This window comes from Aptenodytes forsteri, unplaced genomic scaffold (assembly GCF_000699145.1).
Source record: "Aptenodytes forsteri isolate BGI_AS27 unplaced genomic scaffold, ASM69914v1 Scaffold46, whole genome shotgun sequence".
NCBI classification, from domain to species: domain Eukaryota; kingdom Metazoa; phylum Chordata; class Aves; order Sphenisciformes; family Spheniscidae; genus Aptenodytes; species Aptenodytes forsteri.
In genome coordinates this window covers 466,675-492,406 of record NW_008794774.1, presented here as the reverse complement: position 1 = coordinate 492,406, position 25,732 = coordinate 466,675, and the positions used below count along the sequence as shown (strand labels likewise).

The window sequence follows — 25,732 nt, the reverse complement described above, 5'->3', positions numbered from 1 at the left end:
TATAAAAAAGAATTAAAACTTTTTATTACAAGTATTGCCCTATAGTGGAAACAGGAATAAGAGAAAATAAATATTTATTTATCAGTATTTATAAAACATTTATCAAATACTTGTCCAAGTAAGTACCTCTCTACTACACAAAAAATAATTTACTGTTGTAGCTATTGCTGGATAGGGAGGCCACTGTTAGTGCCTCAAGATGATAGGCCTAACGAGCTTTTTGAGTTGCAGCTATTGAAGGAGAAGGCTTCTTCAGCTATTTAAGATCATGATTTTCTTTGAACTTCTTGTTTTAGTTTGGGAAACTCTTAATTTGTTTTGATGGAGAGTGGTTTTTCTCATTTCATTCTTACATGATTAGGGAGAAGTGTAAAGAAATTGATTGGACAAAAGCATTATCTGATTTATCTTCCTTCTGTGCAGTGCAGTCCCGAGTTATTGATTCCTATGTATTTGTTACTAATATATGTATACTGTGCAAAGCGGTCTTTTAAAGAGTCACAGAACCATAGAAAAGCTGGTTGGAAGGAACATCTGGAGGTCATGTAATCTGATTCCTTGTTTGAAGCAGGACTGTCACAAATACCAGATCAGGTCAGCTGTGACTTGAAGACCTCTACAGATGGAAATCTATTTATTGAGCCACTGTTCCCCCTCTTCCCCTCCAAGAATTTTTGTACTGAGATTACTTTAATTTTGTCTATGTGTAGAACTCTTGTTAAGTGGTTTATAAATTATGGGACTGAGAGGTGGGAAGCAAGCAGGGTGTATTAAATTGGAATAGGTGACCTGAAGAGATAATGCATATGAGCTTCCTTATTAGAAATATTTATTTTTTCTTCATTGTTTCTTAGGTGTTTTCTCTAACTCTGCTTTCAGTCGGCAATTAAATTTATTTGTACATTGCGTATGCTCTGAAGGGTACAGTGTGCTGTAATTCAAAATGTCTCTAGCTGCTGTCAAAAACATTACTTCATCTGCTGAAGTAAGTAATTTAAGCCATTTTAAATAGTCTCTCTATCTAGGATTATGGGCAAAGGAGCTCTAGCAGACCTCAGTGGAGCGGTTTGAGAAGTTGCCACTCAGTTGATGCCTGTTCAACGCCTTAGTGATTTTTACCCTCCATGCAGAATCTATGCCCACCTCAGCCTGGCAGTTGAAGCTAAGTGACTGCTCTGTGGTGGCACGGCTGAAATGTTCACGTGGTTATGCTACAGGCGACAGGGCCAGTAGCGGGTAGCTGGTAGAGGCTGATATCCCTTACCATTGCTGCTGTTCTTGCTGAACGTGTCAGCTTGTGGTCTGAGAATCTAAACTAGCAGATCTCGATAGATTTTTTTTTGTAGAAATCTGATCCTTGGTTAATTTTATCCAAAGATTTTTCCGCCTAAAGGTAAGTGAATTGGAATACTTTTAGGTACTAAAGTCAATTTGGAAACTGGACACAGGTGCAGCTGCATTGTCTCAGGAATATTAAATAGAAGTTTCCCTTTAACATCTTTGTGGGTTGTTACTTGAAAAGCTATTAAAGAAAATTTTTCCTTTAAAACTTCGCAAATGACAAATACTATTTTTGGAAAACCAGATATAACCTTTTTTAAAAGAGTGAGATTATCAGTACTGTTGCTGTAACTTCTTTCGAATTTCAATTTGGTATTTTATAAGGATGTTATTAAGGTAGAAGATGAGTTTGCCAAAGTTAGTTTGCTGTATATATTAATTCTCTCCCATTGTGCAAATATCTGTAGTGTTTTCTTTTTTTTTTGGTATGTGATGCATGCCTGCACCATAGGACATCTGGTGTGTATAGTCACAAAGTGGGAAAGAGACTGTGGTGCTGCTCTGTACAGATATATTCTTAGTTCAGCAGATGTCAGCCTGGGAATTGTGTAAGTCTTATGGTACATATATTCTAGTAGGTATGCTTTATGATAACCCATATGTCATACTCTATTTTCAAAGTCTTTTTTTTCCTTGATTCAGTGTACACAGAAGGTAAAGCTCATTTTCCTTGTGCTTCTAGTCAGGTTTTTTTAATTCTTGTTCTGTCTGTTACCCCATATCTTCCCTACTGCATGCTTTTCAGATGCTGCTGCAAAGGAAGAAATATCTACTTTCTTTTTTTGGTAATTAATCATAATTCTTTCTAACAATTTTTTCCCCCTTTTTCAGAAGGAAATATTGGGGAAAAGACAGTATATCTCTTAACTTTGTTATTTATTTAAGTACGCTGCATCATACAGCACCTGATGCTGAAAATACTCAAGTAAATATTTGCTGAAAAGTATGTTGAAAATATTAAAATGAAAATTTTCATTTTAATCATATTTGAATCTTTCTTTTTGTAAAGAAGCAAGACAGTCTAGCTGCCCCATGTTTTTATCCCTTCAAGTTCTTGCCAGATAACATTCTTTTACAGGGCTATAACAAAGAACCACCTTATGACCAGACTTCTTTTTGAGTCAGTTTGTCAAGAAAGCTTATATTATATGTCTGCTTTAGTTCATTAAATGGACAGCACTGTTCTCAGTACTAGCAATTATGTTTTCAATGCAGCTGGATTCATAAAGTATATAACAAAAAAGCTGACTTTTTTGCCCATTGTCAAAATATCTGGGTCATTGTTCTAATAAACATGCTTCTCTGTTTTATCACTTGTTCTGTAATGTGAAATCTGTGAGTGTTTATTTTTGGTAGTTGAGGGCTCTTTAAATTTTATTGTGTGTTCAGTATGTGGAGTTCTAAATCTAGGTTGATTTATTGATTTTTATATGGTTTGATTTTATGTGGAGTTTCAAATCTAGATCCTTAGAGCCCTGTGCCCTGTCTCTTAAGTGTGTTTTATTTCAGATTCAGATAAGATGTTCAGGAAATGCACAGTATAATAAACTGAAAATAGGATAGTGTAATAAACTGAAAATGTAGATGCCTAGGCATCTATGAATAGGTGTATGTATATGTACGTATGCATTTGCACACACGAGGAAGCATCTGTTAGGAAAAAATTAAATGCAATTCCTGCTAATATTTTCATTAATATAAATATCCAGTCTGCCTGTGTTTGTGTTATTACCAAGTGCCTGTAATGATTCTATTTGACAACAAATTCCACATACTTTGTATGTTTCGGGGGTTTTTTTTTTAAGGTTTATAATTATTGTTTAGGACTTCTGAATGTGAGCACAGCGGTAATCTTAGAGTGATGGTTTTGGTCTGAATGAACAGGTCAAAAGTGGGCTTGTTTCAATTTACCACGTGAATCTAGAAATAACCATATAAGAAACTCCATTATCTTGCATATATGGCTTGGTAACATAACTGCTTGATTTGAGAAATGTATGTGACTTGTGAACCCTGATACTATAGGCAGTAAAGCACCTGCCTTACCTTCCAGGAGGTTTTTAGTTACATCCATGTTCTTATATGGCACAGTTGGGTGTGAAAGGGCATTATAGGAAGGTATTTGCTTTCTTCTAAAATGTTAGATTTTGCCACAGCCAGAAAAAACAAATCGGTAATCTCATTTCATTGGTAACTTCAGTATGTTCGTCTGGGGATTTCTAGATACTGCTTGTGCTTTGAGGTTTTTTTTTACTATAAGATACAGAGGTCCCAGACCCTAATGTGTCATTCACTTTACAGTGTCAGAGAACAAATCTTGCAGGTAAGATGCTGTATTTCTTAAGTTTGTGGCATAAGTTCTGGATTTCACTCCTTTGAGAACAGTGGTGTGAATGTTTCTTTTATGACTTAAATTTTTAGGTGGTATATTATGGGCATTGTAGTGGGTTCCCCGCCCCCCTCCCCCCAACTGCCCTACAGAGATACTTGTAGTTTAATGTTTGCTTTTGCTGAGTCTAGTTCTGATTCATCATGTTTATGTGACTTACTGTCAGCCATCTGTTAGTTATAGTTTAACTTTCAAGTCTGTATGTAATTTCGTTTTATTAATGAAGTACAACAAACAGCATTATGAAGCTTTTCTCTTTTAATCTTACAAGGAAAAAAATCGGTATCTAAAAAAGCAATCACAAAGAAGAGGAAAGGTGTCACAAAGTCTACCATACCAGAATTTCAGGTAAATTACTTTAATTTTTGTTTCAAGCACTTGAAATCTCAATGTCTGTAAAATAAGTCCTTTAGTTTCTGATAGAGACCTTGAAAATCCTAATCAAAGATTAATTTCCTTCTTCTAGTTCAAAAGGTTTAATCTGATAGTGTTTTTAAAAGTGCATTTCACCTTTTCTTGGTAGAGAATGTTTTGGCGTTTTTTATTATGTGCAGCTTACACACTGTTTCACAGTATTGTTTAAGATCCCAGATAAATCTGTTACAGGACAAAACCTGAAAACTAGTTTAATTTCCTTCTTCTAGTTCAAAAGGTTTAATCTGATAGTGTTTTTAAAAGTGCATTTCACCTTTTCTTGGTAGAGAATGTTTTGGCGTTTTTTATTATGTGCAGCTTACACACTGTTTCACAGTATTGTTTAAGATCCCAGATAAATCTGTTACAGGACAAAACCTGTAAAAACTAGTTGTTGTTCGTGGAATTTTTAAAATTTTCTGGGATAAAATTACTTGGGTTTTGTATGAGGTGTGACACTGTGTCTTTGAATTGAAATATAGCTTGATTTACTGAAGGACTTGCAAAAAATTTATAGGCTTCTGTGCTCATCTTGTTTGCAACTTTTACCCTGTATATGCACATGACCTGTAGACCAGAGAGCACTAAGAGTAGAGTGCTAATTATGATAATGTGGTTTTATGGTACTGTAATAGAAGCGTTACAGTACTTCTGTTCTAAGTCACAGTTTATGTATGCATGCCTGCTTGGATTGAAGTTCTCCTTTGGCTATAAATTTTTTTTTTCAGAAAGCAACCTGTGCTATTCTGAGCAATAGACCCACATTAAATCATGACTGTTCTGTAAAGCCCTCACGCTGAATCAATTTATTCCATGATTATGATGATGTGTTTCAGGTGGAGCTAGTAGAATTTCTGGTGATAAAATTGGTTAGTAACAGTCAATATTGAGAAAAGACTGATATTTAAGTGTACGCTGACTTTTGTCTATATTCTAATGGTAGCGACTAAAATGTTTCCTAGCAACTCCAAAAAATACGTACAGTGTCTAAAAATTTTATTTTTCCCAGCACGTTACCTGCTTGCCATGGATGTACATTGTTAGGTTAGAAATCATTTTGTACAGTATTAAACTACTGCATTTAAGTAGTCTGTCTAAAACATTGTCTAAAACTTAGCCCAACTTTTTATCTAACCAAGGTAAACTGTACATTTACATATTTAAGTGTGAAATTATCATTATTACATTTACCTATGTAAAATGCTAATTAAAATGTAACAAAATAATTCTGGCTCTTTTGATCTGAGTGGACTCTGCTCCACATACACGGATGGCCAAACTTAATGAAATTATGTAACTGTTTGAAGGTGAGAGTATATTTTTTAAGTATTTGGTAAGACAGCTTGAGTGTATACAGGCCCTGTGAGGTATGCCAGGGAGGGTATAACCATAAGAATATTGCTATTCATATCTAAACATCAGTTCTTTTGGAAAGAAAATAAATAAATGAAAAATTGTAAGATGTTTTATGTTCCTGCAGCCTACAAATGTTTAAAAAAAGAAAAAAACAAACCAAAGGCACTTTATTTCATAAGACTAGATCCTGTACTTAAGTATAGATCCTTTACCTGAAAATCATAGCTTGACATTAAAGCTGAGAAAATTAGTATTAATATTTTTTTTAATATGTGCAGTGACCCAAATTATACATGAAAATCAATTATTAACAAAAAAATTCAGGAGATAATTGTACTACTTAGTCCTAACATTTATAGTGCCATTTTTAAACAACCTTTTGAGGAAACACACTGCATAGATTTTCTGCTCTCTATCATAGATTGAATGTCATGGACAAAGCAGTCAAAGCATAGGTCAGTGAACATCACTCCTTCCTTGTATGTGATTTCAGATCTTATTAATTTCTTAGCTCAAGGCTGCTTTAAAAAAAAAATCACAAACAACAAAACAGAAAACAAACCCAAAACAAAAGCAGATGCATATTAAATTCTCTTTACCAAATAAAAACACACAAAAGCCATGTCCTGTTTTTAATATTTTGAAAATTATTTGAGAAGTGAGTTTAAAGCTTCATAGACCATGAGTTAGTTGGCTGTTGCGCATTGCCTTTTAGAAGAAATTCTGAGTTCCAAGCTTGTTATTACTGTTGCTCATTAATGTTTTAAAGAAATGGCAGTAATTATATTGCTGTACAGAAGGGATACTAATGTGGTTTTCTGGGGTTTCTCTTCCAGTTATAAAGTACATTTAGGTTTCGTAACAAGTGCTTTGTCTCAGTCTTTCCTCCTTTCCCCTCACACATATACACATGTAGCTATATAGACCTACATGTACTATAACGAAGGAAAAAAAGAATGCACACATTTTAAGGAACTGGGCTAACTGAAGCTTTTCTGTTTAACTGTGTCTTAACAGTTTCAGTTTTATCAGCTATTGTCTGTATTAAATACAAGTCTTGAAAGGGGGCTATCTGGACATTTTCCACATGGAGATGGCAGCAATAAAAGAGCAGGTTCATAGGAAATAAAAGTATAACTTACAGTCATTACACAGATAACTTGAAGTTAAGCATGAGACCCCACTGAAGTGAGTAAAAATTATGCTAAAAGATTAACTTAAGTTAAGAGGGGCAAGGAGGAAGCATCAGTGATCTGGGGGAGTACACTACGTTTGTATTTATGAATAGATCCAGAGATTAGATTTGTTTTTATAATGATAAATAGTTCATTTATAAATTCTGAGAAATGGATCATGGGAGAGTCCCAAGTTGGAATAGACCTTGGTCCCTCTGTCTTTCCTTACAAAAATCAGGGGAGATATCCTGTCTTTCCTCCTTGAAGTTCTAGGAGTCAGTGAGGGTCTTTGAGAGATTTCTGAGATTGTATCCTAACAGGAAGTTGAACACTGAATTTGAAAATTTACTGGAATACTGAATACCTGAAGCTTCCATTGTATTCAGTTGAAAAACAGGATGCTGACTGCCTATGAAAATTAAGCCCATATGTAGTAAGTACTGTGCCTGATGTGAAAATGTCGGTGTTGTAGTTAGCATGTACATAACTAATTACATGACTTGTACATTAATGGGAATATTTACAACCTGAATCTTTAAGCTACCATGTGATGTTCTACAGAATAGGGACTAATCTGTCACTACCTTTGATTAGTCACAACGGAAACATTTTTTCTCTTCAGATTCTTTTTCTCATGATAGATGATTAGAAGGTACGTTCTTCAAGAGCAGTATGTGAAACGATCAGTGAGCTATTGGAATGTGACAGAATGATTAGATTGTAACATTAATACCTTTCTTTTTGCCTTCATGTTAACTTACCTGTTAAAACATACAAAACAATTTAGAAAGGCAGTGTTGTTTGCAGAAAATTGAACTGCAAAGTTCAGCCAATTAGCAACCACGAGCAAAGAACACTGAAACATACAGTAGAGTCTCATTATGAGAAATAGCAGCTAGATTTCATATCAAAACGATCATATAAAATACACTACACTTTTTTTATTACTGTTCTTTCCACCTTTCCTTCAAAATGCTGCCTTCATTCTGTAAAATGGGAAATGTTAACCGAGAGAACTTTCAGAAATAGCTTCTTCCCAATCAGTGTGCATCTTTAGTACCTCATCTCAAATCCTACTGTGAATGAAGAGATATATATTTCTTCTTGAACCTTTTTATAGTGGTTTTCAGTACAATATTGGAGTATTTCAAATACTAAATTCATTTTGACAGTAAATCCTCTAAGCTGAGCTGCTGTTACCTTCCTTGTTTTACCAGTGGGTAATTGACACACAGATATGCGCCTCAACTGTACATCTTTTCTGATGAAAATTGGGACTTAGAGATTTGATTACTTTTCCCTGTCACCCTCAGCCCCAAGACAACTAAACTTTATATATTTGCATTGTTTTTCCCATTTATGTAGTTTAGATTGGTACACACTAACAATTTAACAAATCGGATCCTTATGTCTCAAGTGACTATTCTGAAAATGAGAAGCAGGACTGGGACCTCTGAAGAGTTTGGCCACCTGAATTGTCTGATGACATGTAGGGACTTTTTATGGTAGAGTCAAAGAATAGAGTTGGTATTTCCAGGACAGGATTCAGCTAAAAACAGTGAAATCATCCTTCTCCCTGCAAACTCTTGCTTTTCTAGAAGTGAGTTCCTAGAGAGAAATTCACCCACTTCTAGGAAATGAAGACAGTATCTTTCTTTGGTTCATAGTTCTGCTTTATCTTTGATCCATGGTATACTGAATTAAACATGTCTCATAGTAGAAAATAAATAGCAGTGATAAAATATAAAAACTGAATTGTCAGGTATATAGTGAAAGGAGCGGATTATAATTGCATAGGGAAAACCTTTATCCATGCCTTTATTGACTTTTGTCAAGGCCTTGATGTGACAAACTTGCACCTCTTTGTATAATAATACAGTATCATAGATTTCTTTGCAGGCCAGATGGGAAAAGAAAAGCCAGTATTTGGCTTCCAGTTTACATCTTATGTATTTGGAACTTCTTTAAGTGCAGGACAGACATGCATGTTGAACCTCGTAGAGCTACACATAGTAATGCTATTTTCTGGATTAAGAAAAAAATCTTTTGCAAGTTAATTTTACATATGTTGTCTACAGCAAGATAGTGCCAATTTCCTTATTCATTTGTTATTTTAAACTTGATAAATGTGAACACTGTAAACTTTAGTTTGAGTCATTCCAAATCCCCAATGCTGTCAAATGTACACAAGTGTTATGAAAATAATGGCATGTATGCGTTAGAGGTTTCTGAAATTTATGTATTTTGCTAAAAGTGTCAATTCTGTGTTTTAACAGTGAAACAAAGTTTTTCTAGTATGAATTTGCAGCAAATCTAAAACTTCATGTGTAACTGAAGTAAAAATATATTGTTATGAATTACTGATTTGGGAGAAAAATTTAAAAAATCAGCAGTTGTATGATAAAAGCATTTTTGTGGGTTTTTTTTTCTGTTTGGATTTGATTTTCTTAAATTATTTTAACGTTTTCAGTAGTAATGAAAACATTTCCACCTAAGGGTGTTCAGAAAGAAGCAAGTCTTAACATACGATAACCTAGAAGCAAGTCTTAACATACGATAACCTGAAAGAACCTAACAGCTCAATAATTTCCAGTTTATTGAGTCTTTAATTGCCCTAAATGATGGTAGGCCAAAACATACAGATTACTTTTGTTAGACAATTTTTTCAAGAAAATAGCATCCATATTCTGGAAGGAAAAATGTAGGAAGCTGTTTTCAAAAGACAGGATTACAAAGAATATAATCCTTTTTCAAAACATAATTAGGTAGGTAGATTTGATAGACATGGCTAGGTTATCTTTCAGGAATACTCTGTGTAAACGTATAGAGTTATGTTCAGGAAAAAGTTGTAACAAGTGTAGTTATGTTATTAGCACAGCATAGTCCAAAGCTAGTGCACTTTAATTTGCCAGGGAGTTATTTGGTACTCAAACCTGTTCCAACTCATTACTATACTTGAGACAAATTTGGTAGTTGTCATTCACAGAAGTTTTAAGAAAATACCTACATTTTTAAATGGAAGCTTACAGGCAGAGATATGGTTTGTCTGAAGAGTGAAGTATTTTTTCATTAGATTTTTTCCTTCCAAAAAGTCCTATTTTTTTACATTCAAAAATGCTATAAGAAAATAAAAATCAAATGGTGGCACTAAGTAATAACATGTGCTTTTACATTTTATTTAACTTCATTGTACATTTTCCAAGTCCCACATTACCAAGTGTTTGTGTTCATTTGTTTTTTAGCTTATTTGCACTAATCTTGATGAACTCAGGGAATTAATCACAAAGATTGAGAATGAACTCAAAGATCTGGAGGACATTAAAAAGAAATCGGTATGTGACATTAAAAGCTTTCTATTGTATGGGTATAAAACGGTGCCAGTTATTTGCTGAGGTCTGTCAGCTGAAGATTTTATGCCTGTTCAGTAACTGCATGAAGCCTTATAAGGTTGATACCTGGAGATTGTAATCTTAATCTTTTCTGTATATAGTGCTCTGTTCACAATGTTTTTATGATAAATAAATTTAGTAACTGTGTTAACGCTTTTCACTGCCAAAATAAAATGTAGATAGTGGTAATACCTTAGAAGGAGTAGTTCATTTCTATTAAACATGACTGTTCTTTCCTGAGGACAAACTCTTACCCAACAAGCAATTACAGGATAGAGTTCTCGTATCAGCTTATGCAGTGCTGATCAGATCTTCTTGTGAGCTGACTCTTACGTTGTTTATTAGGATTCCTAACTCCTTCTGTTTGCAAGTAAGTTATTAAAATTGATTTTGTTTAATTTTTATTCAAGTAGGTTGTACAGGAAAGCATGCTATCTGGCTTTTGATACCAGATTGAGATAAAAATTTTACCGATGTACACTGGATTGCTCGGTCTATGCAGCTGAAAACCTCAAAAGAATAATGGTTAGACAAGAGAATCCAACACCTTTGGGGTTTTGTAGGAGGCAGTGATTCTCATCAAGATGGTGGATGGTTTTAAATACATAAATAGTACTCATTTAAATGGCCCTCTACAGCCAGCTCCTCTTATTACTTACTCTTTTTCATTGCAGTTTTGTTTATTAAACCTTTGGTAGGCATTTCTGTGGCATTTCTATGAACAGCAGTAGTTAAAAATGTTGCTTTTTCTATACCTTAGAAATTAGGCTGCTAATTTCTGTGAATGTCTTTAGTCTTATGCAGAAACAATTTATTCTTGACTTATTTAAATAGGGGAGAAAGATATGGTAGGTGAGAGGCAATATAAATTAGGACTCTGAAAGCCAAATTTCAGTACAGACACTTAGCATAATAGTTGTTAAAATATCCAAAGGAATAAAAACAGACTTAACTTGAAGCTATTTTGTAGTTGCTAAATTGTGAATTGGTTTTATGATAAGATTGTCAAGAGGTTATCAGAAAGGCTATGTCAACAGCAGAAGAAAAAGCCAAAAATGAGAGTACACATCAGCATATCAATAATCTTAGTATAGGTGAGACTTTTAGTCTACTAGTAAAACCGTACCAACAAGACTTCAAGGGTAGACAAATGCTAAATATGTCATAATTGCTCTTTGAACTGAAATCTGATAATGTCATTATGTAAATAAGTTGCATGACTTCAGCAGGAATACTATGTTTAGTTCTAATCGCACCGTCTTAAAACAAACAAACACTTAAGTACCAGGGGAGTTAAGATACAACTCATTCAGCATTCAGAAGTTGTGAGGTAAGGACAGTCTTTCTGTGTGCTTGTATAGATTTATCAGATCATGATTCTGGGTCTCTAAACACTTGTGTCATTAGAAATTCTGTGTAAAGGAAAAACACTAAGATTAATTGCTGAGGAAGTGATTATAATGAAACAGTAAAGTATTGATTTTTAAAAAATAATTATCAGGCAAATTTCATATTCACTTTTAAAAAATACAAATAGATGTTAAATTAGCTGAATAGTCAATAAACTTGACTTGCTAAAATGAGGTTTCACATTGCAAGGGAAGTCATTAGAATTTCATTTTTGATGTCTAAACCCATGTGTAATTAGGTTAGATATCTTAAAAACTGGAGGAAATGCAGATTTTCATTCTTCAGCTCTGACACAAGTGACAGTGGCAGTTTCAGAAGCATCCAGAATAGAGTTTGTTTCAGCTTTTCTGAAGTGTCTAGTCTATTAAGTAAAACACTGTTTTAATTTGATGATGGAAATTTGACCTAATGTGAAAGCTTATTTTAATATGATGGTACTCATTTTGATGCTGTTCATGGACTTCTTTCTTGTTTTGACCTGAAGATGGTGGTGTTCTTACTACTTCATGGTAACTTTACTGATTTGGTTTGCAGTAGTGACCTAGGTGAAGCCATAGGAATCTTTCTTCTTTGTGACTAACCTGCTCGGTAGTTCCAGTTTTAGTAATTATTAGCACATGCTACTGAGAGAAACCCTCAAGGCAAGCTTTAAAGCTTATGTTAAATACTAACACATATTAGAAATACAGCTTGTCTAATTTATAAGACGACTTTAAAGTATAACCTTTTTCTTAGTCCTAACTGCCCTTTGTTTCCTAGGAGACCATTCTAGAGTACGTAAAAGAAATTCCTTTTCCAGAACTTGGAAGTACTGGAGGCTGTAATGAAAAAGCTGAGCTGTAAGACTTCTTTAACATGAGTAAACTTACTGTTGTCCCACATTTTTTGTAGGTAGTTGGACTGGTTGTATCTGACACTTTTCAGAACATCAGCTTGAACCAACAAATGACATGAGATCTTTAGCCCAAACAAGTTTTGTTTGGCAAGTTAAAAGCAAATTAGAACAGGGTTATGTAATGGAAAGCCATGGGTAATTTTAAGTGTAGGCATTACTACTAGTTTCTCCTACAACAATGAAATAATAAACCTGTTTGGAAAGGATTTTCACTGATTGGTTGATTAAAACAGTTTGCTTCTGTACTCTTTTGTACACCTGTATTGTCTTTTGAATTAGCTATGAGTAATATTTTTTCATTTAAAAAGTCTTGTACTTTTGCTTGATTACTGGTCAGTTTGTTGTAACAATGATGAGATTTGCCTTAGTGCCAGTTTGCCATAACTGTTTAGAGAAGAAAATGACATTTGACCTCAGTTCTTTAATTTTAAACAGAAGTTCAACTCAGTATTATCTCTTCCCAGACTGCTTCGCTTTTGAACTCTAGCCACAGTTCTGAAGCGAGGCTGCAATTTCACATATGCTTTCAACTGACATAAGCCAAAACTGCTGCCAAATAAATAGTTCCTACTCTCTGTGTCTCTGGCAGCTAATATTTTCTGTGCCACTCCATGAGAGAGGGTAGCAAAATTCTTTGTTCAGCTGCATGGTGAGAGAGTTAGTCTGTGATAAACCTAACTACTTTTTTGCTGCTGCTGAGGTGTTTGTAAACCAGATCGGTTTTCTAGTGCAATTTATGACACAGTTGCACAAATACCTGTGCTTGTGTTCTGCCACAGTTCGGGGAGTCATTGTAAGGACAGGAATGAGCATCTGGTGGCAAAAGAAACTGCTTTTGACAGGAAAAATGCCGTTTTGTGGCAGGTGAAGTTGTACGTGATACTACTATCAGGGGTGCTCTAAAGAGTCTATCCCTTCAGCTACTAAGCAGTTCCTCTCCTTACCACCTACTACATTTCAAGAGGGAGAGGAGAGAATAAGTTAGTCAGATTTACTATTTATTTGAGTTCCTGACTGGAAATCAGAAAGCGGGAGGTGCAGAAAGGGGACTTGAAGGACTTGAGTCTAATGCTCTGTGCACTGTCTAGTGAAAGGATGGAGGGTGGCTCCCTAAGGAATGTCTAAGCTAGAATGTCTTCTAGCTTTGGTATGTTCCTTAGGACATGTGAAGTGACATCCTTTCACTTTAAAGCAGTGTGACTAAAAAGTAGAGTAAAAATGGAATTAATAGGAAAAAACCACAGAATTTACAGTAACGAATTACATTCTAGTAAAAATTATGTCTGTTTTGTTGCTAATACTGACATAGATAAGATGTGGGGGAAGTTACAAGCAGTCAGTAGACAATTACAAATCTGAAGTAGAACATATTGGCTAAAAATTCTATTGAGATTTTATTGCATTTTTACCTCACGTTTGCTGAAAATTTAGGCTGTATATATAAGCATGGCAGTTCAGTTGAACGTGAGCTCTTAGAAATTTGCTATAACTAGCAAATTGATCGAGACATGCGAAGTAGCCTAATTCCACTTAAAAATCTACTTGCAGTGGTATTGATGAAAAAATAATTTTGACGAACATATGTGATAGTGAAGCATTTTGCCAGTGTATTTAGGATAACATAAAGGCTTCTGTCTAATATATGAAATTTCTTTCATGAGAAGAGATGGTAAAGTAGCACCTTCTATCCTGATCAGTACACAAGGTAACAACTGTCAGTTTCTGACATTTTGGATCCCATTTTTCTCTGTGTCTTCTGTGTCAGGTAAAATCAGTGGGAGTTGCAGCGTGAATGGAAATCTCCTTATTGCCTTTCAGATAATCAGCTTCTCTTGTGATCTGAAGTCACTGTTTTTTTGTGCGAAACTTAATTAACCTATTTTGTAGATCAGTTGTATGTATTTAACTGTTGCAGAACTTGATTTTTTTTTTTTTTTTTTAAAAAGCCCTTCTTGCCATTGTGTAGTATGAAACTTGACAGGATTGCAGATACTTGTATCAAATAGTGAACTTTGGGCTTTTTTGCAGATGTCATTTTGCAAGCTTACTTTGTAGTAAGCATGTTTATTGTAAATTGAACTGGGTTTTGACAAGGACAGTTAATTCTAGACCCTGTCCTGTTTATGTTAAAGCATAGATTGTCTTGGAGAGAACATAAATGTTGAAAGATTCCTTGTTTACTGAAATGCAAGACTTTCTTTTGGTAGTGCCATTGGATTTGAATCATTCCATGTAAGTCTTATTGGTAAGTGCATAGCTGTCTGGGGAGTGAGAAGAAAGGCTGGAACCCAGGATTCCCACAGTTAAGTTGACAAGGTTAAAATGATAAAGGGCAGTACATTCCTGAGAAGGAGACCAGACTCTCCTTACAGGGAGAGAAAAGTCAGACAAAGGTGAGGGGAAGGAGAATTACTTAGTCAAAGGACACCAGCCAAGTTCACAACTAATTAGGGTTTGGAGAAAATGCGTTGAAGATTTTATTGTTTTGCAGAGGTCTGTAACACACTGATATTCTTGACTTAGTAGTAAAAAAGGTAAAAACCTCCTTTATAAAGGTTTCGGGTTCTGCCATCTTCTAATGTTGTTCCTGAAGGTTTTAATTAGACAGTTGTACTTCACAAGACAGGTGAATGTCTTTGTCTATCTTTGGGAGTGGATATATCTTTTAAGCAGGTGAGTCAGAAGGGCTGGAAGCAGACTGAGGTTTTCTGCAGCTGTAAGTCCATATCACCTGCAGAAATACATATTTTGGAGTGCACCTGAAAATTCAAAGTTAAAAACCCACGGGTTCAGGGTCAGAAATATTTAGAACCTTAGACATAAATTCATTTGTAGGATACTGAGGCTATCCAAAGGAATACATTGGGTGAGGGAACATAGTTTTTTTTGTGTTTTCTTTTTTTTTTTTTTTTATTTTAATTCCAAACAGGCGGCTGTTAAATTTGTTCATAGGAAGTGGAAGCATCTAAACTAAGAGAAGAGACTGTTTTCTGGGTTTTTATTGATTTGCTACACTTTGCTTTTTTATTTTTTTTAAAGTAAAAATAATGCAAAATGGTTCATTTACTGAATAAAAGTTTATAAAATATTTCCTCTGTGTACAGTAACCAAATGGGAAATACTCCCATATGTTTGAAAATGTTTGGTAGGGAAACTGTTTAGAAAAGACTATACAGGGACTTCCCAAGAATGCCCAGCAGAAATTCATGTAACTATCAAAAACAGATTAGGGCTCTTACTAATATTTTAGTGAATCAGACCTCAACTTTACAAACAATAAAATGGCAAAATTTGTGTCTTCCCATTTGGGCCCTGTGGAAACTTAATTATTACTGCATTAAATCTTCTTCACTTTTCAGCAGAGGTGGACTTCCTTCTCCCCATTCCTCCCTCCACTTCTGCCCTCTTCTGCCTGCTCCCCAGTGAAATACATACCATGCTTGAGACTTTTGCATTTAAGGAGTTTTCAGTTATTCTTGTTTTCATCTATATTACTATATTTACATAAATGTACATGCAAACATAATATTATAGTCTGAGAAATCTGTGTTTGTACACACATTTGCAGATTTAAACTGCAGATGAAGAGATCCGTATTCCAATAAATGTTTAGGATAACAGAATTTGAATAGACCTGCTTGAGGTCTTGCAGCTGAAACAATTTCTTTTAATTTCAGCTTAGGTTCTGTGTTACTATGCATCTTCGTCTGTAATGTATCTGACATATTCTCTTTCTCCATTCTTTGTCCTAAAAACTTGATTTGTACTTTAGTCACTTCCAAATAGTCTGTTATTGCTTCTCTCTGGCTTGCCTGCATCTTTTAAAAACACTGATATGAGCCCAAAATGTTGAATTTTGAGTCTGAAATCTACACATTTACATCCATGCAGTTTCCTGTACTTCTGAGGAGAGATTGAGCATGTGGAGCTTTTGGAAATCCAACCAGCTATTTAGTTGTCAACCAGTTACTTAGTTATATAATATGAATGAAGAAAGTGAATTTTAGGCTTCAAATTGTGAAATCTTCTCCACAATAATTACTTTTTTTTTCTCTGGTATTTCTGTCTTCTGCTTATCTCACTAGCTTTCAATATTTTTGTCCCAGTCTTCAGATTTTCTTAGCTCCCCGGTATCTCTGTATTTTTCTGTGTATATTGTCTAGTTTTTTCACAACTATTTTCTCTTAGCTTCCCATGATCATTCATGCCTTTCCTTGTGTGGCTAGCCCTCCAATAAATGTTTGCCAAGAAGGTTTCCGTAAGCCACTTCTATCGTGTACCTTTCTACAGTTCCAAATGTGAAAGCATGGGCTCTGCATCAAAGATATGAATGTGTATACATATATTTAATCTGAAACATTTTTGTTGTAGAGATACTACTGTATATTCATAACATTTCACAGTGCTTTGGATTTTGTTCAGTTAGTATATTATTTTGAAAAAATTACTCAAGGCATTCCTGTCAGCACACAGTTACAACAAAACAACTGATTTTAAGATGTTCAGCTGAAGAATAGAGAAATACTTGTATATCCAGAGTTAAGACGATGCAAAATTCAACTGTATAAAAGGAAGTTAAGTAAGATCCATAATAGCTTACAAGACACAGCTTTTTTGTAAATAGTTTAAGATACTGCATATATCCAGTTTCTTCATGAGTTACAGAAGTGTAAGTTAGTTAATATCTTGAAGTTCTTCTAATGAAGAGTAAAATGTGACATTTCAGTGCTGGATAATTTCACTGTTCTGAGTTAGGTTCAGAAAGATAGTAAGATCATGCTGCTAATAAACTTTCTCCTGTGTTTTTGTGTTTTATATCTTTAAAATAAATGTGGTAGATTAATCAATGCAATGATGATCATGTAGTAATTTTGCCTAAAGAAAATTAGAACATATGGCTAAATGTCTGAATGAAGAGTCATTTCATAGTAATGAACTAAATCATGAAATAAAGACTTGTGCAGTGTTCAATAAGAGAGTATGGGATACCATTTTAGGATATAGCTTGGTGTGATCAGATCTAGGTCATATGGTGTTCAATAAGAGAGTATGGGATACCATTTTAGGATATAGCTTGGTGTGATCAGATATCTAGGTCATGGAAGTGCAGGCTGAAGTCTTTTTAAAAAAAAAAAAGCTTGAGGGCTGATACAAGACATCTTTTCATTAGTTGCCGGTAAATGCTCAAAGATAAAATTGATAAGACATGTCATGAGTGAATTTGTTTTATAATATACTACAAGTCATTCTTCCTGACTATATTCAGTCCTAGTCTTCAAATAACATCAGAGGTTAGCTGTTGATAGATATGTATATAATATATAATATTCAGAACGACATTGCTGAAGGTAAAATACAAGATACTGACTTTCAGGAACTTTTACTGTAGAAGATAACTTCTAAGCATTTTCAAAATGAAAACACTTTCAATTATAGATGAGTTTGTGTAGTATGAATACATAATCTCATCACGCATTCTTATTCAGTCAAAACTGTCATTGAAGTAAGTGTCTGAAATTCTAGTATTTGGCCCATAAATTGGTTAATAAGAACGTTCAATATCAATCCATATCTGAATTGAAAAAGTTACCGGTCTCTTTTCTTTAGGTATCTGATGTCCAAAGCAGCTGCAGATCATCAACTCCCTCTCTGTGTGACATCACTAGAAAACGCTAGACTGGTGATGTCACACATACCACAGAACCCCGCTGCAGAATGGAGCAGGCCTATTAAGGGTAAGGTAAGTTTTCTCCCTCCACCACCACCCCTTTTCAACAATATTGCATGGTTTTCTAAGATTTCTAATTTTCTTTATTTTATGTCCCTGGGATATAAAGTAAAGATTAAAGAAAATCTTATAAAACTGCATAATATTGTGGTTGTGTGTGTGTGCGTTTATTTAAAAACAAAACAAAACCTCCCCTATAAAGTTCAGTCCTTACCCCATATATCCATATCCTGGCTCCAGTCTGCTTTGGGGTTCCATGATGAGTATGCCAGAATAGTGTATGTTGGGGCATCACGGAGAGTGGAGTCAGCATTTCCTGGCTGCTCTGGATGTCAGAAACCTTATTTTAAAAGGTAAGTTTTCTGTTGAGAATGTGTTGAATGTCTCTCTCTGTTTATATGGAAACATTCAGCACATTTCTAAACTGTATTTTTATTGTGTTTGCATTTTTAAAATTTACTTGTAACTTAGAACAGCTGAAAGTCACATTTTATGCTTGTCCTCTGTCTAGGCCTTTTCTCTTTTGTTCCGTTGTTAATACCTTACACTGTGTTTCCAGAAGAAAATAGCGTTTTGTTTGTCACTACCTGGAACAAGATGGTAACTAGAAGTGAGATCCAAGGTATAGAAGCAGTGGTACCAGGAATGTGAATTACAGATCACATAAGTATAAGTCAGTACGCACCCAAGTTAGGTACTGGATATTTCTATTTAAATAATCAGTTAGGAATGCAGGCTCGTATCAAACTTAGAATTAGCTCAAGTAAATTGAAGGGGAACAGTTTCTTCACACATCTATTAAGAGCAGGCTCTTCAGTGATAGAGAAAGACTGTTTTTACCTCTAAAGTACTGTCTTGGGTTGATGTAGTTGGATAATTTTAGTTCATGTCTACTAATAAAATCCTGCTGGATTTCATAAACACCAGAAGGCAGTGCATCCAGATCTCCATTTCTACAGACCCCTTGTTGACAGGAGGACTGAACTACAGGGCTGTAATAGCTTTTCCTTTGCACTAACCCTGCCGTTCCACTAAACTACTACTTGTGGAATTTCCTGAACAGCTGTATTTTGATTACTTTGAGTGGAGCAGTCATGGCTACTCTGCTCTGGTCAGTTCCTTCTACGCCATTAGATGTTGCGTTCCATTTATTTGTTAATCCCATAACACATCAGGTTGTACTTAGAGGGTTTTATCTTTCATCATAAGGAACCCTGCAGTCAGTGGGTGAAAGGGACATTTCAAAGTCTCCCCACCTTGAAGCAGGACTATTGTCAGTGCTGCATTAAGTCATCCATGACCTGACTAGCCGAGTTCTGAAAACAAGAAAGAAAGAATGGAGATTCAACAGCTTCACTGTGCAACCTGTTCTAATGCCGTATGTTTCTGATGAAAATATACATTCTAAGGTCCAGCCTGAATCTCCTAAGCTTCAATTTGTGGCTGTGCTCTTGCATTATATCATTTGGTATTACTGAGAAGAGTTTGCAACACAGACATTTGTAAAGGCAAGTTTATTACCTGTAGAAATTAGTAGGCAGCTATGTAATGCTGAAGTAGGGAGTTAAGTCATAGCTTTATCAATTATTGATTTGCCTTTTTTTTCCTGGAAAAAACACAAGACTGTGTTAGAGAATGAAATTGCATAGGAAACGTAATGCTAGATTTTTTAGTGATGTGTCTTAAGGTTATAGACATTTTTTTAATTTCCCTTTTCACTATTTTAATATTTAAGGAATAATAGCAGATCATTTGTGTAACATCTGGGCTTTGCAGAAATCTTATGTGTTTGCACAGAAAACCAACTGAACCACAGTAATGTAAAAGATAAAGATCTCCCCCCTCCCCGCCCCCAAGTCTTTTTTGGCCCATATTTGTTCTGTGTCCTGACTACTTCTGAGGAAAGAAAGTTCTTCTCATGGCTTAAATTTGTGTATGTTTCCACTAACAGGTTTATCAGAGGAAAGAAAATACTTCTCATGGCTTAAATTTGTGTATGTTTCCACTAACAGGTTTATCATCAACTCCTAAACCCCAGTAAGAAAAACGAGTAATTGGGATACAAGGAAATAATTAATTTACATTTTTTAAAATTATGTTGCTATAATATTTGCATTAAAAGTATTTGGAAGCAAATGTGGAGTTTTCCAGAGATTATATACGGAGGACACTATTTTTGTTAAAAACTAGCTCTAGACTTTGGGGGGCAGGGGTTGGTTATTATTTTGTGAAGTTTTGTTAGCAAGGAGAAAAGTGACTTGTAATTGTTCTTTGAAGTGTTAATGAAAGCAGTAAAGTCTTGAAGTCTGCTCTTGACTAAGCCTTCTACTTGTGTCTGGCTATTCAATGCATGATACAGTTACCACTTCAAAATTTACTCAGTGGTCAGCTGATATTTATCTGGCTCATAAATACTCTTTTTTTTCTACTTAAGCCAAGATCTTAGCCTTACTTAAAGATAAATGAGTCTCAGAAATTAATAATTTCTTCTTGGTTTTACTGTGTAGTAATTTTTCATGTCTTTTTAATACTACGTTTTCACACATCCCATTCTTTGCTATATCAAATGCATGTACAGCATTTCTGTATCCTGATAGTAGTGGCATCATTTATTTTTGCCATTTTGTTTTTTGTTTTGATACAATCCATTAATACTGTGTAGTATATAAATTTATCCTTTTAAAACTGTCTGTGAAGTGTTTTGTATATCTTATAAGAAAGATAAATCTGTGCACATAATATTCTTTCATATGTTAGCAATTAATTCTGTTGACTGCTAACATTAGGAGGTGATACCAAATGCCTTGATAGGCTACAGTATACACAAGGGCTGTTTTCTGTTGCAGTGCTCGGTGGCAGGTTTTATGCTGTGGTGCATTACATGTGCAAATATGACTGGCCACAAATGAAGGAAATTAGAATGCAGTTTGCTGGCTTGTCTGTGTGCTCAACACTAACCATTATGTGGTAATGTGGCATAATTTCCTACTTAGAATCTTTGCTTTTGTAATCTTAACTGAAGAATGAAGGAGTAGCTGTTTGTTTTCTTATGTAACATGTAAATGATTATCCATAAAAAATAGATACCTGGTCTTCAAACAAGCATTCAGCCTGACTGATCTTGCTGTACATTGGAGAGACTGCTGAAATGTGTAGAAAGGAATTATTCCAAATTCCACAGAAAAATCATTATTGTAGACTGCTGAAAGACAGCCGTGTCAAGCTTTATCCAGCTTTTCCTGCCCTACATTTCTTGGTGTGCTGGACCACAGGAAGCTGTGAAGGATATGAGCTCTATCAAAAGCTAAATATGTATATGAAATAAATAAGTTCCCAAGTCTTGCTTCTTTTTCTTGCAGAACCATAGTCTCTTTACTGTCTTACATCCTCTCTGACAAGTCAAGAGGTAAAATCCTCATTTATGTAAAATGCACAGAATTAGTAGAGTGGCAGAAGTACTAGAGTATACCACATCTCTTTTTGTAGCTGTTACATATATATGCATTGTTCAGTCTTTTGTGTAATAAACTAGAGAATAAAGTTTTGGGAAGAAATACTTACAAAGGGTATCTAAGAGTGTTAAGAGATGTATGCTGTAGCATTACGGCCACCATGGTTGTGCTGTATATATGTATATACACGCTAATTGTCATTTCCCAATGTCTTTTATCCTCATTCAGCCTTTCCAGATTTATTTAAACATGAATTCTTCATGGAAGATCATAAGATTACATATATCAGTTTGGAAGAGAAAACCATTTTTAATTATACATTTGAGTTCAAAGCTTAAAGTTTTTATGTTGGAAAACTGGTCTCTGCTGCATAGTCTGTTTCTTTGTAAATGACCAATTTGCAAAACTTTTATTTTAAAAACAACTTTTATCTAGAACTTCGAATAAAATACAAAAATGTGATGCAAAAACTGTGTGGGTTTATCCCTGAAAATTGTAGTAAATTGTTTTTGCAAATAATAATATAAATCGCTTACGTTAAATGAGATTATGGTAAGATTTTCTGCAGAAATTTTATCTCTAACTATTAAAAGTGTACATACATGGTTGGTTTCCCTGACCTGAATGGATTACTACTGATGTTAGTTACTCATTTAAGTAATTTTAAACACATGGTGTGTTTGTAGAATTCTGCTTCAGTTTTAAGTTTGACCTGTAAAAAGTAAACTGCAATCCTTGCAGTATTGCTTTTTTAACTAGGATGTTATCTCTCAGCAGTATAAAAAAAAAAAAAATAGAAGTATTAATGTCTTACATAAGTTAAGGGTAGATGTAACTGTGAAACTTACTAATATTTTCTTCCAGTGATTTTCTTCATATGCTGTGTTAGTGTACCAGGGTTATTGTAGTACTCATACAATATAACAAGAATCAGGTCTAGTGCAATGATAAATAAATGGTATTTATGTTTGCAGGGAAGATGGTACCACCGGAAGCAAGCAGTAAAGGAATTGCATGGTACGTTGATACGACTGCTCAATGAACTGTTACCATGGGAACCAAAGCTAATGAAAGCATTTCAAAGAAACAGGTAATTAGCTGCTTTTTTTTTTTTTTTAACAATAGTGCATGGGATGGAAAACAGAACAAAACTCACCTTTTAAAAACTAATCAATAAGTTGGCTTCTCAAATAAATTAAATGAAAATACTTTGAGGAGAGGAGTGAGGCACTGGCAGTGCTTTAGTTGGAAGAATTATTTTATGTTCCAGACTTACTGTCTCTAAATAAAGTTGAGTTTAACCCCCTAATATTTTTTACCTCTAAAATGCTCTAGAATCCTTAAGTGTGCCTATCAATAGTTGTATCACAATCCAGCTAGGATTTGTATTGCTGTTTATTTGGTTAAGAGATGCTGAAAACCTGTATCTAGGAAACTAGACCAGGGCTTCTTAGAATACTTTGTCGGACTACTTACTGTCTAAAGCTACTTAAATTGGTTGTTAATGAATTCTTCACAAAGCAATTCTTAAAACAATGTTTTGTGGTCTTTGTAACCCTGTAAATTTGAAATGCAACTGGAATGAGGTGTGTCAGAGAAATATCAGTGAAGTGATGACTGATTTAAATCTAGTAAGGGCAAGTATTAATAGCAGTGAAGATGCTTTGACACCGTTTCCCACAGCATTCTCCTGGAGAAGCTGGCTGCTCATGGCTTGGATGCACGTACTCTTTGCTGGGTAAAAAACTGGCTGGACGGCCGAGCCCAAAGAGATGTGGTGAATGGAGTGAAATCCAGTTAGCGGCCGGTCACAAGTGGTGTTCCCCAGGGCTCAGTACTGGGGCCAGTTCTGTTTAATATCTTTATCAATGATCTGGATGAGGGGATCAAGTGCACCCTCCCTCAGTTCTAAGACTGGGGGCTGAGCAAAAACTTCTCCTTGTGGCCAAGAAGGCCAATGGCATCCTGGCCTGTATCAGCAATAGAGTGGCCAGCAGCAGTAGGGAAGTGATCGTGCCCTTGTACTCGGCCCTGGTGAGGCCGCACCTCGAATACTGTGTTCAGTTTTGGGCCCCTCACTACAAGAAGGACGTCGAGGCGCTGGAGCGTGTCCAGAGAAGGGCAATGAAGCTGACGAAGGGTCTGGAGAACAAGTCTTCTGAGGAGCGTCTGAGGGAACTGGGATTGTTTAGCCTGCAGAAAAGGAGGCTGAGGGGAGACCTTATTGCACTCTACAACTACCTGAAAGGAGGTTGTAGTGAGGTGGGTGTCAATCTCTTCTCCCAAGTAACAAGCGATAGGATGAGAGGAAATGGCCTCAAGTTGCGCCAGGGGAGGTTTAGATTGGGTATTAGGAGAAATGTCTTCTCCAAAAGGGTTGTCAAGCATTGGAGGAGGCTGCCCAGGGAAGTGGTTGAGTCACCATCCCTGGAGGTATTTAAGAGACCTGTAGATGGTGGTGCTTAGGGACATGGCTTAATGGTGGACTTGGCAGTGCTAGGTTAACAATTATACTCCATGATCTTAAAGGTCTTTTCCAACCTAGATGATTCTATGATGCTACCCAGATTATAAATCCTGGAGAGACTGGATATTGACTTGGTATCGTCATTGTGTCTTGAAGCTTGGTGCCGTTGTTGTCTGTTAGCCATACAGCTGTTGCTATATCATACCTTAGTTTTGCCACATATCATTACTTGCTTTTTAAATGTCTTAGAAGCTTGAACTCTGTGTCAAATGATAGCTAAAGTTAGGCAGCTGCTTAAATGTTGAGTGTGAAGGAAGCAACTTACACAGTTACATGGTGCAGAAATAATTCTGAAAAGTGTAAAAGGTACTAAGTTTAAAAAAAAAACACCGTAGCACCAAAGACAGTAAACAGATAGAACTACTAAGAGTTGGTTCCTTAGTAGCTCATTTTATGGATATCATGCATTAATTAAAATCCTTATTTGGAAATTTAGGATGTTATTGAACATTTTGCTTTAAATAATGGACCAAAGTACAAGATTTGCTTTTTTCTACTCCTTTCTATTCAAGTTTCTGTTCATTTTCCTTAGCTGTTCCTTTCTTCCTGTCTGTAGCAATTCAGACTCCTTTTGGAAATGTGGCAGATAGTAATACTATTAGAAAGGATTTCAGTTTCCGGTATATGGGGTTTCCAGTTTTATCCTTTATGTAAATTCTCCTGTGGAATGGTTTGGTGCCCAGTATTAGTTCTTGTTTGTTAAATGTGGTTATAGAATACAGAAGTGGAACTGCCATGTAAAGTGTGTAGAAGTACTATATATGAGGTGTGTCTAATATGAGTAAATTTTAGTCTGGAACTGGGTGGATGAGGTCTTGCATGTAGCTTGTGTGCTGGTAGCTAGAGAAGCATGCACTTAGAGCGGAGAATAATTTCTGAGATTAATTTAACTCATATTTCTCAGGATGTATGTTTTAGGCTGTAACCCTAGTTTATTCAGCAATGCTAGCATAGCTTTTTCCATGACATAACTGTTTGGACAGACACATAATATACCAGGGAACAGCTCCAGCTGAAAAACAATCTTTACAAATCATGGGGAGGAAAGAGAGATGGGTGGGGGGAGGCTAGATCAATGTCTTGGTCTGATTCATTATGCAGCTGCTAGGCAGCTGTGTAGCACCAGTGACAGTGGTGAAGAAAGGTGTCATGTGAACGGGAAAAAGCAATTGAGTAAAGATTGCTTATGCTGGTGTAAACAGCAGCACAAGCACAAGACTAGCTGCAGTTGCAGTGTCTATAGGGTGTGTCAGCCAACTACTAACATGTACTAATTGAATGACAGTGTTGGCCTTCTAGGTTGTCAAGGGCTGGGTGAGCTCCTTCCTTCTGCGCAAGACCTCAGTATGGAATAAGTCTGGAGTTTTCCTTCCTTCCTTTTTTGCTGTATTTAATTAGTAGGAGCACTCTTTATGATCAAAATCTGCCCCCCTTTTTTTTTTTTCCTCCTTCTGAAAGGTCCTCTTGTCTTTTCAAAATTATGACAGAGTATAATGTTGAATGGTATTTGAATAGCAGCATCGTTTAAACGGAACGGTTACTTGTGCCCACTGGTCACATTTTTTTCACTGGCCCCACAGCAGAAGTTACTCAAAAGGAAAAAAGAAATTCCCATCCAGAAGCTCTAGTACAGCGGTGGTTCCCTAGTGTCCTCCT

General features: G+C 35.5%; 1 protein-coding gene across 1 annotated transcript in view; it reads left to right on the top strand.

Annotated features, from left to right (window-relative positions):
- Window positions 1-25,732, top strand: part of KIAA2026 (KIAA2026 ortholog) — a 54,477-nt gene that overhangs the window by 20,515 nt on the left and 8,230 nt on the right. The window contains exons 4-6 of the mRNA XM_019470765.1: window positions 4,002-4,078; window positions 9,918-10,007; window positions 22,524-22,639. Coding sequence (XP_019326310.1) covers window positions 4,002-4,078; window positions 9,918-10,007; window positions 22,524-22,639 — 283 coding nt within the window. The remainder of the gene's footprint in view (window positions 1-4,001; window positions 4,079-9,917; window positions 10,008-22,523; window positions 22,640-25,732) is intronic.